General features: G+C 50.6%; 1 protein-coding gene across 2 annotated transcripts in view; it reads left to right on the top strand.

Annotated features, from left to right (window-relative positions):
* The first annotated feature begins 1,489 nt into the window (after positions 1-1,489).
* The window catches only part of celsr3 (cadherin, EGF LAG seven-pass G-type receptor 3), a 44,715-nt gene continuing 29,009 nt past the window's right edge, over positions 1,490-17,195 (top strand). For both annotated transcript variants that reach the window (XR_006152380.1, XM_031566434.1), the window contains exons 1-3: positions 1,490-6,917; positions 16,161-16,498; positions 16,693-16,981. Coding sequence is in view for 1 of the 2 variants with exons in the window: in XM_031566434.1 (XP_031422294.1) it covers positions 1,790-6,917; positions 16,161-16,498; positions 16,693-16,981 (5,755 nt within the window). In the remaining variant the exon portion in view is untranslated. The remainder of the gene's footprint in view (positions 6,918-16,160; positions 16,499-16,692; positions 16,982-17,195) is intronic.

Below are 17,195 nucleotides of genomic sequence, written 5' to 3' on the forward strand. Positions count from 1 at the left end.
GAGAGAGCACTGTCCGTGGTGCTGTCTGTACCAGGGGAGAGCGCGTGGTGCCGCTGTCCCCGTTCCTCATTGGGTCTTCTGTGTGCTTGTCTGGTTTCGTTACGTTAAATAATGCTTGACACGCGGACATTTGAACAGCGACGAGACAGGCTTCACTGGAAGGCAGTCTAGTAGCCTACAATTTTAATTTGCCTCTTCCTCTAAGATGGGCTCTTTCATAAGACAGTGACACATCTTATAACGAATTTTAATCACATTCTTTTGGAATCTCCCTGTACCTTAAACCGGTTCGTATGTGTGTTTCAGTCGGGGCGTGTGCGCTTATAAGCACAACAGACAGGTTCCTCACAGGCAAGGCGCAAGCAGGGAATTCCCGTCTGCCTTCGCTTAATGTGATTGCGCCTCTGTGACTCTGAGCTAGAGATTGTCTAGACATCCTCCAAATCTCAACTAGTCTGTCTCCCGAAGACAGCATGATTCGCATAACGTTTCTCTTTCAAACAGTTACTCTGACCACCCAGTGACATCTGTCTTTCGAGCAGTATTTGGTCTTCTCGGCTTTACCTTAGGAGCCCGTGTGCATGTGTGTGTGTGTGTGTGTGTGCGCGCGCGTGTTCACAGTATAATTGAGCCGTATGAATTTTTCAGCATCCGTGGATTCGTTCCAACCATGCCAAACTGAGAGAAACACAGATTGCTTTTTTTCAGGCCCGTGCGTTATTTCTGACCGAGCGCGCATTCCTGCTGCTCTGAGTGAGCCTCAGATTTACCAACAGAATAAACAATGTTATTTATAACCTACAAAAATCACATCAAATATTCACTAGTTTCAGCTGAAAACACACACTTGACTGACTGGTGTCACATCTTGTGTTTCCTCACAAACTATCATGTTAACACATTAGCAAATTGCTAAAACAACAAACACCAATGAACAGATTTACTTACTAAGTAAAAATATAAAAATAAAAATAAATGTAAGGTAGACAATATGGTGACGTCACGCAATTATGGTACATCACGGGTGCTTTTTAATGGCTATTAAAAATATTCCTCATTATCCTAGCTAGAGCCTAAAAACAAAACCCAACTTAGCACAAGTCTCTAGTATTCAATCATAATATTAACGACGACTTAGCCTACAATTTTAGAATTTCCCCATGTATAAAATGTGTCTACAGGTTTGTGTTGAGTCTACTTTTAGAATGCCGCCTCATTTTATTGTGAGACAGGTGTGTCTAGAAACCAATTGTGTCTAATTATTGTGTGTTTTCTATTAGTGAAGTGTGTGCATGTGCGCTCTGTGGCTTGAACTCCCGTTCCAGTTGTGAATATGGCGTCTGCGGGTGGTGAAACAGTCCTGCGCGATGGAATAAACCATTCTGAGAGAGAGAGAGATAGAGCGTGTGTGAGAGAGAGGGGATGTGTGATAGCTGGGAGGAGGGGAGAAGGCGAGTGAGTGAGGGGAGAGGGGGAGGATGGGTAGCAGCGCCGGGGTCTGCTGAGAGCCATGTTGGATGTGAATGAGAAGGGATGCTGCGCCCGTGACGCTCACGCACCGAGTTCATCTGAACACCGAGAGTAAATGCAAGCTTCCCGGGATTACCGAGAGACCGGGGAGTACGGCGGAAGGAGACGGGCGCGGGCGGCGGTGCTGGCAACCTAGCCGGCCATAGGAGAGGGAGAGAAAGAAATAGAAAAGCTCTCTATCAAAGAGGGGAGAGTGAGTGTGTGTAAGAGAGAAAGAGAGAGGGGGAGAGAGGGGGAGAGAAAGGATCTCACCAGACTAATGGCTGCACTGCTGCTGGGCTCCAGCTCGCTCGCGACACCGCTGCTGTTCTACCTACCCCTCTGCTCTTTGTTTGCCGTCGTCCCGGGGAGGGAAGCGGGCCCTCGTGCCCCCCAATCCCCCGGTCATGTCAGCAGAGCCAGCCCTCCCCGGGAAACGGGGGACCTGAATTTGGGCGGTCGGGAGATCCGCCATGGATGGAGGTTGCCTTCATCCAAATGCCAGATTAGCGGCCTGTGCTCCCTGTCTCGAGCTCATGAGATCTGCTCAGGCTCCTCATCGCTGGGAATCTGGAATGCTACCACATACACTTCAGAACCAAGTCGTGTGACCGGCGCCGTTTATCTCCACTCAGGTAGGAGATGCTGCCACGACAGCAGCAACTGGGGCGTTGTTTCCCCCTTTTTCTTCTCCCCGGTGCCAGAAGGAAAGCAAAGGTGTGTACAAAGGACTCGTGCGCGATTGCGGTGGACACCTGGTCTAATGAAAGACACAGGAAGGGTCTCGGTGCCGGGGGCAGAAGACAGCAAGGTGTGTATGTTGTGGCTGGATTACCGACAAGGTGCTAGAAAGCGAAACGGGCTTCGATACCACCTCCACTTGGCTAGTGCACACAGGGCGATTGCCGTCCAGGGACCCACTCGCCCGTTGTCAAAGGCCCATTCAAATCCTAATAAGAGTTACAATGTGTTCAAGAGCTATACATTGGACAAAGGACCCGATGGCTTTTTGCTTTTCTGCCACCACTGTGTTATCGATCACAGCACAGAGGGACGGACTCGCATTGCCCATGTGGCCGTGGGGAATATGTGGGGCAGCGCAGGGACCGAATTCAACCTAAAACACCTCTCGGCGCAGGTTACCGGCAACAGTTCCGTATCACCCTGGATTAGTTTCGACACTGTCTCGCGCACAGGTTGGTCACAGCAGTTACCAAACGAATTCGGGCACCGTTCCCACACCGGTGTCCAGGACCGAGAGGGGCTATACTTTCGAAATGAAATGCCGGAGAAGAAAAGTGTCCATGCATATCACACCGCAAGCACAGTGAGTCTGAGTGTGACGCTTACTAAGGGAAGCAGAAAGGAAGATTCTCAACCGTTCGCGCGTCTTCTGGCAGACAGTTTTCGGGAAAAGTCTTCCTGGAACGGTCTTCGGGAGTCCCGTCTAGCGATTCCCGCGGGATCTATGTCACCAAGTGATTCTGACAACCGAATCCCTCCCGCCGTGAGATTAAGCGCCAGCCACTGCCGCGCTCGGAAATCATCTGATGAGCGCGTCGCCAATTACCATATCACAGCGGAAACGATTCCTGTTAAATCAATCTCATCGCTGCTTTTTGCGCACCACAATAACTCACGCACTACAAATCACGCAGAGTCCCATTTCCCGATCTCCCCCGTGCTGAACTTCACAACACAGGGACACGAGTCACACGCCACTCGTGCCTCGCAGGGTGACTATGCTTGGAGAGCTGAGGAGGTGTCAGCACCACACAGTCAGTGGACAGCTCCCGAAGCCAACATGCTTCCGAAACCACCGGCTATTCTCCTTTCAGATTCTGCTCATCATGTTACAAGTGTGTATTTAAAAAATACTAACAGCAACAATAACAATAATCACAACAACAACGAGAATTATGGAGATGAAAATACAATAATTCATATGAGTGGAGAGAGTTCGGATGTCGACTTGACACAGGTGACGTCTCAGCCCGGTGTGTGCGCACCGTCCCCTCGGGGACCTGTGCCGTTAGTGGATGGCCAGGCTGCAACGTCTACTGACAGTAGCGCCTGTTCTGACAGACTGAATGCCGACGGGGGAGCCACACACTCGCAATTAAATTCCGGTAAACGGGTGTCATTATCCGAGGTAGGTGTCAGTCAGCCAAGGGTGCAGCTGGGGGTCGAGGCCAAGGAGCACGAGAGGGTGAGAGAGAGACAGGAAGAGGAGGAGGGTTGGGGTGAGGGTGATAGACAGGCCACAGAGGAAATGAGGGGGGAACAGAAGGAGTGGAATATTGAGGTGAACACAAAGAGAGACAGGGAACAGACAGACATGCTTTCACAAAGAAACGAAGGGATCGGTCAAGCACAGAGAGGGAGAGAGAGGGAGGAAAAGAGGGGGGGGACAGAGAGGGAGAACAAAGAATGGCAAAGAGCTGAGGAAACACAAGAGGAGTGGGATGAAATGAAAGACAGTGGAGAAGGAGAGTGGGAGGAAGAAAGACAGCTGGAGGATGATGGAAGTCAAACAGAGACAGAGATCCAAGAAGGAGAACAGGAGGAAGACACAGAGGATGATGAAGAGCTGCCACAGGTGGGGCGCTCACGCCGTGCTGCCAATCGCCATCCCCTCTTCCCCCAATACAACTACCAGGTGCAGGTACCAGAGAACCAGCCACCTGGCACCTCAGTGATGGCCATGAACGCAGCCGATCCAGATGCGGGAGAGGCAGGCAGGCTGACCTACAGCATGGCTCCCCTCATGAACAGCCGCTCCATGGACTACTTCCACATCGACCCCATCACTGGCCTGCTCGCCACCTCACACATCTTGGACCGCGAGCACATGGACCTGCACTACTTTCGTGTCACGGCTACAGACCATGGCTCCCCGCACCTCTCTGGCACCACTATGGTGGCCATCACAGTGGCAGACCGTAACGACCACCCCCCTGTGTTTGAGCAGACGGAGTACCGGGAGACCATCCGGGAGAATGTGGAGGAGGGTTACCCAATCCTGCAGCTGCGTGCCACCGACCTAGACTCCCCCTCCAATGCCAACATCCGCTATCGTTTTGTGGGGGAGGGGGCTTCCCTGGCGCGCACTGCCTTCGAGGTAGACCCTCGCTCCGGCCTCATCACCACACGAGGCGTGGTGGACCGCGAGGCTAACGAGCGCTACACGCTAACGGTGGAGGCCAGCGACCAGGGTCGTGAGCCGGGCCCTCGCTCCGCCACTGTCAATGTTCACATTACCGTGCTGGACGAGAATGACAACGTGCCGCAGTTCAGCCAGAAGCGCTACGTGGTGGCGGTGCGGGAGGATGTGCGGCCGCACTCAGAGATCCTGCGAGTGAGCGCCTCCGACCACGACAAGGACGCTAATGCCGCCGTGCACTACAACATCATCAGTGGGAACAGCCGTGGTCAGTTTGCCATCGACAGCGTGACCGGGGAGGTGCAAGTGGTGGCCGCTCTGGACTACGAGGCTGAGAGAGAGTACATACTGAGAGTGCGTGCTCAGGACAACGGCCGACCACCGCTCTCCAACAACACCGGCATTGTCAGTGTGCAGGTGACTGATGTCAACGACAACCCACCCATCTTTGTGTCTACGCCGTTCCAGGCCACGGTGCTGGAGAGTGCGCCCATCGGCCACTCCATTCTTCACATCCAGGCCATCGACACCGACTCTGGGGACAATGCGCGGCTGGAGTACCGACTCACGGGCACCGGCACAGATACACCCTTCATCATCAACCCTGCCACCGGCTGGGTGACAGTCAGCTCAGTGCTGGACCGGGAGTCCGTGGAGCACTACTTTTTTGGTGTGGATGCGCGCGACTATGGGGCCCCTCCCTTGTCCGCCACGGCCAGCGTCACCATCACAGTCATGGATGTCAATGACAACCGTCCAGAGTTCCTGCTGCGTGAGTACCACGTGCGTCTGAATGAGGACGCCACTGTGGGGACCAGCGTGGTGACTGTGACGGCAGTGGACCGGGACGTCAACAGTGCCGTGACCTACCAGATCACTGGCGGTAACACACGCAACCGCTTTGCCATCAGCACTGCCGGCGGGTCGGGCTTGGTCACTCTGGCGCTGCCGCTTGACTACAAGCAAGAGCGTCGCTACGTGCTAACGGTCACCGCCTCCGACCGCACCCTACATGACACCTGCCAGGTGCACGTGAACATAACCGATGCCAACACACACCGGCCGGTGTTCCAGAGCGCCCACTACTCGGTCAGCATCAACGAGGACCGGCCAGTAGGCAGCACCGTAGAGGTCATCAGCGCCACGGACGAGGACGTAGGGGAGAATGCACGCATAATCTACTTCCTGGAGGATAATATCCCACAGTTCCGCATTGACCCTTCCAGTGGGGCCATCACCCTGCAGGCGGAGCTGGACTACGAAGACCAGATGACCTACACCCTCGCCATCACGGCCCGAGATAATGGCATTCCACAGAAGTCTGACACCACTTATGTGGAGGTGAACGTAAACGATGTGAATGATAACGCCCCGCAGTTCGTGAGCCCTCGCTACCAGGGTGGGGTGAGTGAGGATGCGCCGAGCTTCACCAGCGTCCTGCAGATCTCTGCCACGGACCGGGACGCGCATGCCAACGGCCGGGTGCAGTACACTTTCCACAACGGCGAGGACGGTGATGGGGATTTCACCATTGAGCCCACGTCGGGCATCGTGCGGACGATGAGGCGGCTGGACCGCGAGAGCGTGCCCTTCTATGAGCTGACGGCTTATGCTGTCGACCGGGGCGTGCCCGCACAGCGCACGCCTGTGCACATCCAGGTCAGCGTGACCGACGTCAATGACAATGCCCCCGTCTTCCCGGCTGATGACTTCGAGGTGCTGGTGAAGGAGAACAGTGCCGTGGGCAGCGTGGTGGCCCAGATAACCGCCACTGACCCCGACGAGGGCCCCAATGCCCAGATCATGTACCAGATCGTGGAGGGCAACATCCCTGAGATCTTCCAAATGGACATCTTCTCAGGGGAGCTCACCTCACTCATCGACCTGGACTACGAGGTGCGCAACGAGTATGTGATCGTGGTGCAGGCCACCTCGGCTCCTCTGGTGAGCCGCGCCACCATACGCATCCGGCTGGTGGACCAGAACGACAACCGGCCCACACTGCAGGACTTCCAGATCATCTTCAACAACTTTGTGTCAAACCGCTCCAACACCTTCCCCAGCGGCGTGATCGGACACGTCCCCGCCCACGACCCCGATGTCTCGGACCGCCTCTACTACACCTTCGACCGTGGCAACGATCTGCACCTGCTGCTGCTCAACCACACCAGCGGAGAGCTGCGCCTGAGCCGCAAGCTGGACAACAACCGGCCGCTGGTCGCCCCCATGCAGATCACCGTCACTGGTAAGACTCAGTGCTGAAGCAAGACAAGTGGGGACAGTAGAGAAATGGGGAGAGGTGGGGGAGGGAAGAGAGGAGAGAGGAGAGAGGAGAGGAGGGGAGGATGAATAAGAGCAGAGAAAGAGGGCATGTCACTTTCATTTGTGTCTGTTTTACCTCAGATTTGGCACAGGGCTTTTTTTAAACCAAAGTCAACCACACATGAACAAACACACACACAGAGACACACACACCCTACACACAAACACACACACACACACACACACACACACACACACACACACAGGGTATGATCATAATCCCTGAGGGAGCTGGACTGAATCATGTTTACCCATTTCTCTTTTGCACTGGTTCTACTGGGTCATTCCTGGCGGCTCCGCCTCCCTGTCTCCTGATGTTGTTGGCATAATTAGTTAGTTATGTGTGTAATATGTGTGTGTTGTTGATCAAGCCTGATTAAACTCGTGGTTGTTCTGGGGACTGAGGCTAGGCAGCTGTGAGACGTTTGGGGAAGAGGACAGGGCTAAGGTGGGCTGGCTGGGATGATGCTACGCAGTGCAGCTTGCTGCTCTTCCTCTGCCAGGGTGCAGTTATGCTGCAGACATTGCTCTCTCTCATCAGCTTTGTGTGTGTGTGTGTGTGTGTGTGTGTGTGTGTGTGTGTGTGTGTGTGTGTGTGTGTGTGTGTGTGTGTGTGTGTGTGTGTGTGTGTGTGAAGCCATATGAGGCAGGTTTGGGAGTTACTTGTTTCCAGTTTGGTGGACTGCAGAGTAGGCTGTTCAGCTTCCCTAAGGCTAAGCATCACTCCAACCTGTCTCTCTCTCTCTTTCTGTCTCACTAATTTTCTGTGTGTGTGTGATTGTGTGAGTGTGTGTGTCTCACTTCCTTTCCCTTCCCTGGCGTGCATGTGAGGATTATTGTGTAGCCCAGACAGTCTGGCGATGCACACACACTGGAACTCACATACACATGCACAAAACCCGACCGGCACACAGATACACACACTACCGCTGTCTCTGTGTGCCTTCCTTTCCACAACACTTTCTCCCACCCACACACACACACACACACACACACACTCCACCCAACCCAACCCAACCCTCCCCCTGCCTCTAACAGTCTCTCTTTGACCATCATCCTCAAGCTCTACCTTCCTCTCCTTCAGGAGCAGGGAAACGGATTAGTATTTGATATACTGTGTGTGTGCTCTCATGTGTGTGTGACCATGAGTGAGTGTGTGCGTGTGTGTGTGACCATGAGTGTTTGTGTAACGGCTGGAGCCCAGTCAGCAGGGCTCTACTGATCTTATATCAGCCTCAGTCCATCTGTCTGCTGGAGTCCCACCACAGCTCAGTCCAGTGTGTGTGTGTGTGTGTGTGTGTGTGTGTGTGTGTGTGTGTGTGTGTGTGTGTGTGTGTGTGTGTGTGTGTGTGTGTGTGTGTGTGTGTGTCTGAGAGAGAGAGAGAGAGAGAAAATGAGTTTGCAAACATGTTTAGTGAGCTATACGCTGAAAATGTGCGGTGTGTGATTTCTTAGCTTTCTCATGAAAGCTTGGAGAAGCACTTAGCTGCTCCCAAAACCTCAGCTAAATAGGACACCTTCTAAAGAAGTGAACTCTCAGATAGACTGCAGCTAGATAGATCTGAGGACAGCTCCAATAACATAGCTGCTGCATGCGGACTGAGAGAGTGGAAGCCTACTGAGAGACAGACAGGCTGCTTTTGGTGATATGCGCCTGTGGTTTATGAGTGGGAAGATGCAGGTTGTTTTTCTCTCTTCATGGTTTATTCTGGGGAGATGTTTACTTCCTGCATATGTGGGCCAAACATGAAGAGAAGGATACTTTTCCAGGTGCACAGAACTGCTAGAATATTCTCTGCACTGCAAAGAAGTCTAACCTACATTTACCTGGATTTGGCTGTGCTTACTTGTATCTTATGCACAAACAACATTAGATGTACACCTCACTTAATGCAAACACACACTCTCACACACACACACACTCTCACAGACACACACACACAGAGAGAGAGAGAAAGATAGAGAGAGAGAGAGAAAGAGAGAGAGTGTTTAACATACTTCCACATCAGAGTGGTTCCTGCTGTCATTGTAGGATTTCCCTTTAAATAATCCCCCTGTTGTGGACGTCAACTGTGTGTGTGTGTGTGTGTGTGTGAGAGAGAGAGGTTTCTGGTAATTATTGTGGATGTTTTCTCTGCTGTCTGTGTGTGTGTGCGCATGAGTGTCACTAATGGAGAGAGAAAGGGAGGAGAGGCAGGTTTAATGTCTATATGTACTGTACACACACTTATCCTGGATATACACTTGGAGGTATATTGGAGTGATTGTAAGTCCAGTGTGTGTGTGTGTGTGTGTGTGTGTGTGTGTGTGTGTGTGTGTGTGTGTGTGTGTGTGTGTGTGTGTTGTATATGTAGTTTAATGGAGGATTAAAGATCACATTATCCTTCATAGCTCTTTCCCTCTCACGTCGCTCCCCTCTTACTCTTTCTCAGTCCCATGGTCATTTAGTCCCCACTCTCTCACTCCCCCACTCTCTCTCTCTCTCTCCCCCACTCTCTCACTCTCTCCCTATCTCACTCCCCCACTCTCTCTCTCTCTCTCTCTCCCTCTGTCTCCCCCACTCTCTCTCTCTCTCCCTCTGTCTCTCCCTCTCTCTCTCTCTCTCTCTCTCTCTCTACTCTGTTCCACTTTACACTGAGAATAATGAGTGCCCATACCTCCAGGCTGGGGGAGGCTTTAAAAACAAACAGAGCGCAGAAATCAGCTGTCAAACCAATGTGTGTGTGTGTGTGTGGGTGTGTGTGTGTGTGTGTGTATGCGTCTTTGTATGAGTTTGTATGCGTGTGTGTTAGGGTGCATTTGAGAGTGCATATGTGTGTCAGGTTTTTCTCTGTTAGATTTTGATTTTTTGTATTAATTTGCATTGTGTACAAATTAAGATGACCCTGAATAAAAGTTCTGACTTCAGATGACACTGGAGGAGAATCTTGAAGGCATTTATAGATTACAGATCAAATAAAACTACATGCAGAAAAACTGTGAAAGTTCCTAAGTATGCTAGATAGATTTCAGAGTAATCTTGAGCCATCAGGTGTAGATGTTGTTTCAGTTGTCGATGCGTCTCCTCAAGATGTCTCCATCATTGCTTGAAGATGTCTCTGCGATGGCTCTGCAGTGTCTCCCCCCTTTCTGGACCCCTTCTCAGTAAGAGGCTCTAGCCAGACCTTTAGGCGCTTATTGACCCTCTTAACTACGCACCTCTAGGCTACTTTGATGCACACAGCCGCGGACAGAGAACGTTTGGTAATAGCAGCATTGTAAATCAGATCACAGTAATCTACTAGAGAACGTCCTTACATTGTGTCAGGTATTCATGTTTTCACTCACAACCCATTACATATGAAATTACACCTACACTTGACCAACATCTCATATCTCTCTTGCCAATGGGTTGAAGTTTATACTTTCGGTGTGGGTGTGTGTGCCTGTGTGACTGTGTGTGTGTGTGTGTGTGTGTGTGTGTGTGTGTGTGTGTGTGTGTGTGTGTGTGTGTGTGTGTGTGTGTGTGTGTGTGTGTGTGTGTGTCCTTGGCTCATTTTATTAAATTGGAAAGGGCAAATCCACCTTTCTCTTATCTTTTTGTCCTTCAGTCCCCTTTTCTTCATCTTTCTCCCTCTCTCACTCTCTTTCTCCCTCTGTCACTCTCTTTCTCCCTCTCTCACTCTCGTTCTCCCTCTGTCACTCTCTTTCTCCCTACAAAACAACACACACACACACACACACACACACACACACACACACACACACACACACACACACACACACACACACACACACACACACACATACCCACACCAAGCTAAATTCACCAGCCTCATGGTTAGCACCACTGAAGTGGAAATCTGAAACATGTTCACAATCACAGATACACATGCACACACACTCACACATGCACACACACTCACACATGCACACACACTCACACATGCACACACACTCACACATGCACACACACACACCTCACCTCTAATGCGAGTGGACAGTTGTCCTGACAGTGTCTTTAATGAGTCAGTCATAAATCTACACACTGCTCTCTTCAATTCATACACACAGATACAGACACACACACACACACACACACACACACACACACACACACACACACACCACACACACACACACACACCCCGTTGTGTCAGGCTGAGCTGAGTGTTGGCATCTCTGCCGTATGCTGCTGCAGGGATGTGTTGCCTCCCAGCTGTCTGTGGCTCTGCCTCTCCTCCCAGCTGTCTGTGGCTCTGCCTCTCCTCCCAGCTGTCTGTGGCTCTGCCTCTCCTCCCAGCTGTCTGTGGCTCTGCCTCTCCTCCCAGCTGTCTGTGGCTCTGCCTGTGCCCTTTTACTCAAAGCTCCGTCCCCATTATGCCCAAACAGACACACACGGCATGCTTCAAAAACACTCGCTGACAGGAGAACTCCCCAGCTGGCATGCCTACTGTGGACACTACAGCGTGCCTTTTAAGCTGTTGGAAGCCCAGTCGTTGATTGACTTATACATTGTGAATGAAATTGTGTGTTAGTTACGGATATGCTTTCAGTTCCAGGGAAAATGTCTTTTTTTGACTGAAATATAACAATTCTGATATCACCGTGGTGAAAGTGGGTGAGATGGGTTGCCTCCCCTGTCCACCCCTGTACTTCAAAGCTCCACTGAAATGTGGGTCAGTAAGAGATTGTGTCAGAGTGTGGTTGCATGGTTTAAGTGTGTGAATGTATGAATATAGCTGTATGTGCTTTTTGAAGAAGTGTAGATATTGTATGTGTGTATTGGAGAACGTGTGTGTGTGTGTGTGTGTGTGTGTATGTGTGTGTGTGTGTGTATGCATTCATTACTAAAACAAAAGCCCTATACACACATGCCTTTTAGCGTATGCCTCAGCGCTGGCTGGTGAAAGGCAGTTTTATTTGGCCCCTCACTTTAGCGGCACTAGCAGGATCTGTGGGGTCCTGACCCGGTGTTTAGAGTGTTGGGCTGTTAGAGGCTGTTAGAGTGTTTACCTGACAGAAGAGCCCAGCGAGCACGCGGAAGCCGAGAGCGGCGCTTGACATGTGGGGTTACGACGCAAGAGCGACCCACACCCTCCTCAAAGGCTCTTATTTACACCATGCAGATTCCCAGCGGCGGCCCGAACTGCCAAAATAAACCCCACTCCAAGCTGAGAGTGAGCCTCCCCACGTTAAAGATTAAACAGCTGCTAGAGAGAGAGGGGCACAGCCAGGAAAAAACTGAGTGAGGGAGCAAGAGTGTGAGAGAGAAGCGAGGAGGAGAGGAGAGGAAGAGCGAAAGAGATTACAAATAGGAGATTGGCCATTAGCTCATGGGTCACACGCTTGCAGATAGTCTCTCTCACACACACACACACACACACACACACACATATATACTTACACACACGTACACAAACACACACCCACCCACACACGTATATAAATGCACTCATCTCTAAGTGAGTCTGAGGAAATTGTAGGGATGGGCTCTGATATGTGAGAGGGAGAAGATGCTGCTATCCATTTAAACATTACACAGGATGCTACAGAAATGACATCAGCCGCTAGATTTGTCTATGAGGGTGTAATCTGCATTAATGATCTGTATGTTTGTGTGTGCATGTTTGAGAGCAAGAAAAATGTGGCTGTGTGCATGTTTTTTTGCGTGTCTGTGTGTGTGTGTGTGTGTTTTCTGTGTGTATGTTTGAGAGCAGGGATAATTTGTATGTATGTTTGAGTTCAGGGGAGATTGGCTGTGTGCTTGCGTGTGCGTGTGCGTGTGTGTGTGTGTCCGTGTGTGTGCGTGCATGGGTCCTCATGTATTGCTTTCTCAGGCTGAAGAGTTTGTTTTCTTATAGCTTTGTTCCACCTGTCAATACAAAGACACCTAACTCCATCACCACACTGCCACATGACAAACTTCTGCTGATAAAGTACTGGATAAGGTACATGCAGCACACACATGTAAGTCCAATAGCATGGAAGGAGGCCTATAGCAGGAGGAATCCTAATCCTAAAATGTTAACCCAACATAAACTTAATTGAAACACTGTAGCACATCATGGTTTGTAAATTCTTTCTATATGTTTCTATGCATTTATGCCGTGTGTGTGTGTGTGCTGCACGTGTGCGTGTGCGTGTATGTGTGCGTGTGTCTGGGTCTGTTTCTGTGTCTGTGTGTGTGTGTGTGTGTGTGTGTGTGTGTGTGTCTGTGTCTGTGTCTGTGTCTGTGTGTGTGTCTGTGTGTGTGTGTGTGTGTGTGTATATGTATGTGTGTGTGTGTGTGTGTATATGTATGTGTGTGTGTGTGTGTGTGTGTGTGTGTGTGTGTGGGTGTGCACGCGTATATTTCTATGTCTATGTGCGAGTGCAAGGGGGATGTGTGTGTGACTGTAGGTGTGTGTGCGTGTGAGTGGGGTCAGGCGAGGTTGTGGTAATTAGTTTGGGTTTATGTGTGTGACATGAGGGTGAGGGTGTGTCTGCCGGGAGTCTCCCTCCCCTCTCTGGGTAATTTCCGCTGTCGTCTCCAACGGCCGCACGGCTCTGTAATGGGCTGCTGCTGCTGCTGCTACTGCTGCTATGGCTACTGCTACTCCTGCTTTTCCATCATGTGGGTTTTGCCCATTGATTTCCTCCGAAGTGGTGAGGTGGATTTGTTTTTTGGGTTTTTTTTTTTCAGCCCTCATAATCACCCCACCTTTTGGTCCCTTTGTTAGCCCGTTACTGTGTGTGGGTCTGTATATGTGTGTAAATGCGTGTAAATGTGTGTGAGAAAGAGAGGGTGGATAAGTGAAAGTGTGTGTGTGTGTGTGTGTGTGAGGTCAGTAGGGAGTCATCCTTCTCATAATCCCGTAATCAAACCAGCTGCCACCCCTCCCCCAACGTTCTGCCTCCCATTTTCCCTGTCCCTTCTCCCTCTCCCCCTCTCTCCCCCTCTCCCCCTTTCTCCCTCTCTCACTCTCCCCCTCTCTCCTCCTTCTTCCACCCAGCCTCCCTTTCTTCCTCCATCCCACCCATAGGCCTCGGCCCTCTGTAATGTGCTTTGTCATTTTCTCCACACCATCTCCACTCTTCCCCTTTGTGGTTTAGGGTCTTAATATACACTAATATAAACATCATTTTGAATTTGCAAAAACTACTATTTCAGCACACTAGACATTTTCCTTGGGTTAACTCAAACTGAAATTGTAGTTTTTACTGGCAAACAGAATAACACATTCACTATCCTTCAATACATTAAGCTATCACTGTTTTTGAGATGGTAACTCTATTGTCTAGAATGAAGTGGCAAGAATGAATTATTACACATTTACAGTATTATTTTCCAGATTTTTGACAATGTCGCTGTTTTTTAGCGTCACTTTATCCTACCTATTTACACAGAAAACAGATGCGCATCTCCAGCCAGTTGTCCCCTATGTCAACAAGCATGTTTTGATCAGGTGGTGAAGCCATCTGCACCAATAGCAGCACATGTGAGGCTGCTCTTCTCCATTGGCTGCGGGTGAACAGTATTTTTGCAATTCACTCACACTCATTCTTTTTCTCAGCAATTGGCATAAAAACATTCTTATCTTATAAACTATGATAATTAAACCATTTTGACTAATTACTATGGTATAAAAACATTCTTATCTTCTAAACTATTCTACGATAGTAAGTAAGTTAGTGGAAAATATTCACTCTCTCTTATCAGAGTGTGATATGTGAGAAGGTATGAATTTTCAAGTGTGAGTGTGAGTGTGTGTGTGTGTGTGTGTGTGTGTGTGTGTGTGTGTGTGTGTGTGTCTGTGTGTGTGTGTGTGTGCGTGTGTGTGTGAGTGGTCTTCTAGCTGTGGGGAGGGAGAGCCCTGAATTGAAAGGTGCGGGCACAGAGAGTCTGGTCGTGCTCGATATTACTGTTTGCTGACTTCTCAGTAATATTAATGCAATGTTGAGGTTTTCCATTTCCTCTCTGTGGGCTGGCCTTCAATCAGCACAAGCTTCATCTCGGTGCTTTCACTGTGTGGTTGGCAGCTGGGAACGGATGTGTCTCCACAATGCATTTCTCCTCTCTTCTCCTTCTCTCCGTCTCTCCTCTCTTCTCCTTCTCTCCGTCTCTCCTCTCTTCTCCTTCTCTTCGTCTCTCCTCTCCTCTCTTCTCCTCTCCACTCATTTCCTCTGCTCTCCTCACGCTTCAGTCTTTATTCGGTTATTAGTAAGTCAGTGTTGCAGCTCTCAATAGCATTATATATCAAAGGCTGAGTAATCCCCTTAGAAGCACAGGGACTAGGCAGACACACTCTCTCCCTTTGTTCTCTCATACATCTCAGCGTATTTTACAGAACATGCTCTGCAATGAGACGTGAGCTTCACAGCACCTGAATGTGTGTGTGTGTGTGTGTGTGTGTGTGTGTGTGTGTGTGTGTGTGTGTGTGTGTGTGTGTGTGTGTGTGTTTGTCTGCCTACGTTAGTAGTGGTTGTATCTGAAATGGAGGCTAATTGAGGTTAAGAATGGAAATGGCAAAAACAGGCATGTGGTCCAGTGGCAGACCCAGGGTCAGCTAGAACAACCGTATGAGCTGAGTGTTTGTCCAAGTGTGTGGGTTTAAGCGTGAGTGTGGCGGGTCTGAGTGTTAGGGGTGTGTGCGGTGCCCATACACTAGATTCACTGTTTATGAATCGAGTCACATTTCTGTCTGTCTCTATGTGTTTGTGCTTTTGTCCATTTCTGTCTGTCTCCATGTGTTTGTGCTTTTGTCCATTTCAGTCTGTCTCCATGTGTTTCTGTCTGTCTCCATGTGTTTGTGCTTTTGTCCATTTCAGTCTGTCTCCATGTGTTTCTGTCTGTCTCCATGTGTTTGTGCTTTTGTCCATTTCTGTCTGTTCTCCTCATGTCTGCCTCTAACCTCCCCCTCCTCTCTCTGACCTTTCCCTCGTTTCTCTCTGCCTTTCAGCAGCCTATCCCTCCGTCTCTAGCCTCTTCTCTTTTTTTCCGTTGGCCGCGTACAGCAGCGCTTCATATTTGCAAGTGTACGGTGTGGAGGGACTGCTTGGACATCTGTTGGTTTAATGTGCTTGTGTGTAGCGTAGCATTGACCCAATAAAGGGGATTTTAAATTCAAATTCTTTCACTCCCTCTCTCTCTCTCTCTCTCTCTCTCTCTCTCTCTCTCTCTCTCTCTCTCTCTCTCTCCCTGTAGATGGAGTGCACAGTGTTTCGGCCCAGTGTGTGTTGCGTGTCCTGATCATCACAGAGGACATGTTGAGCAGCAGTGTGACGGTGCGTCTCCAGAACATGTCCCAGGAGCACTTCCTGTCCCCGCAGATGACTCAGTTTGTGGAGGGCGTGTCCACAGTGCTGGCCCTCACACCGGAGGACGTGTTTGTGTTCAACGTGCAGCCGGATGCCGAGACGGCGGGCGTGCTCAACGTCTCCTTCTCCGCCGCGCTCCCCGGCGGGCAGTACTTCCCCTCCGAGGCCCTGGAGGAGCAGCTCTACCTCAACAGACCCAGACTCAACACGCTGGTCCAGATGGAGGTAACACAAACACACACTTAGACATACACACACACACACACACATATGCAACCCTCATTTTCTCTCACTCTTACTAACACATAGAAAAGCTCCACACTGGCCTAGGTGGAGTTAACACACACACGCCTCACTCCTCTGACCTACTTTGTGTGTGTGTGTGTGTGTGTGTGTGTGTGTGTGTGTGTCTGTGCCAGGTGCTACCGTTCGATGACAACGTGTGTCTGCGGGAGCCGTGTCAGAACTACATGAAGTGCATCTCCGTCATGCGCTTCAACAGCTCCGCCCCCTTCATCACCTCCCCCTCCACGCTGTTCCGGCCCATCCACCCAATCACGGGCCTGCGCTGCCGCTGTCCGCCCGGCTTCACGGGCGACTACTGCGAGACGGAGATCAACCTGTGCTACTCCAACCCATGCCACAACGGAGGGGTGTGTGCCCGCAGGGAGGGGGGCTTCACCTGCATCTGCAGAGAGGACTACACTGGTACGTGTGTGTGTGTGTGTGTGTGTGTGTGTGTGTGTGTGTGTGTGCGTGTGCGCGTATGTGTGTGTGTGTGTGTCTGTGTGTGTGTGTCTGTGTCTGTGTGTGTGTGTGTGCGTGTGCGTGTGCGTGTGCGCGTGCGCGTGTGTGCGCGTGCATGCGTGCGTGCGAGAGTGTGTGTGTGTGTGTGAGTGTGTGTGTGTGTGTGTGTGTGTGC

The sequence above is a fragment of the Clupea harengus genome, chromosome 4 (assembly GCF_900700415.2).
Source record: "Clupea harengus chromosome 4, Ch_v2.0.2, whole genome shotgun sequence".
NCBI lineage: Eukaryota > Metazoa > Chordata > Actinopteri > Clupeiformes > Clupeidae > Clupea > Clupea harengus.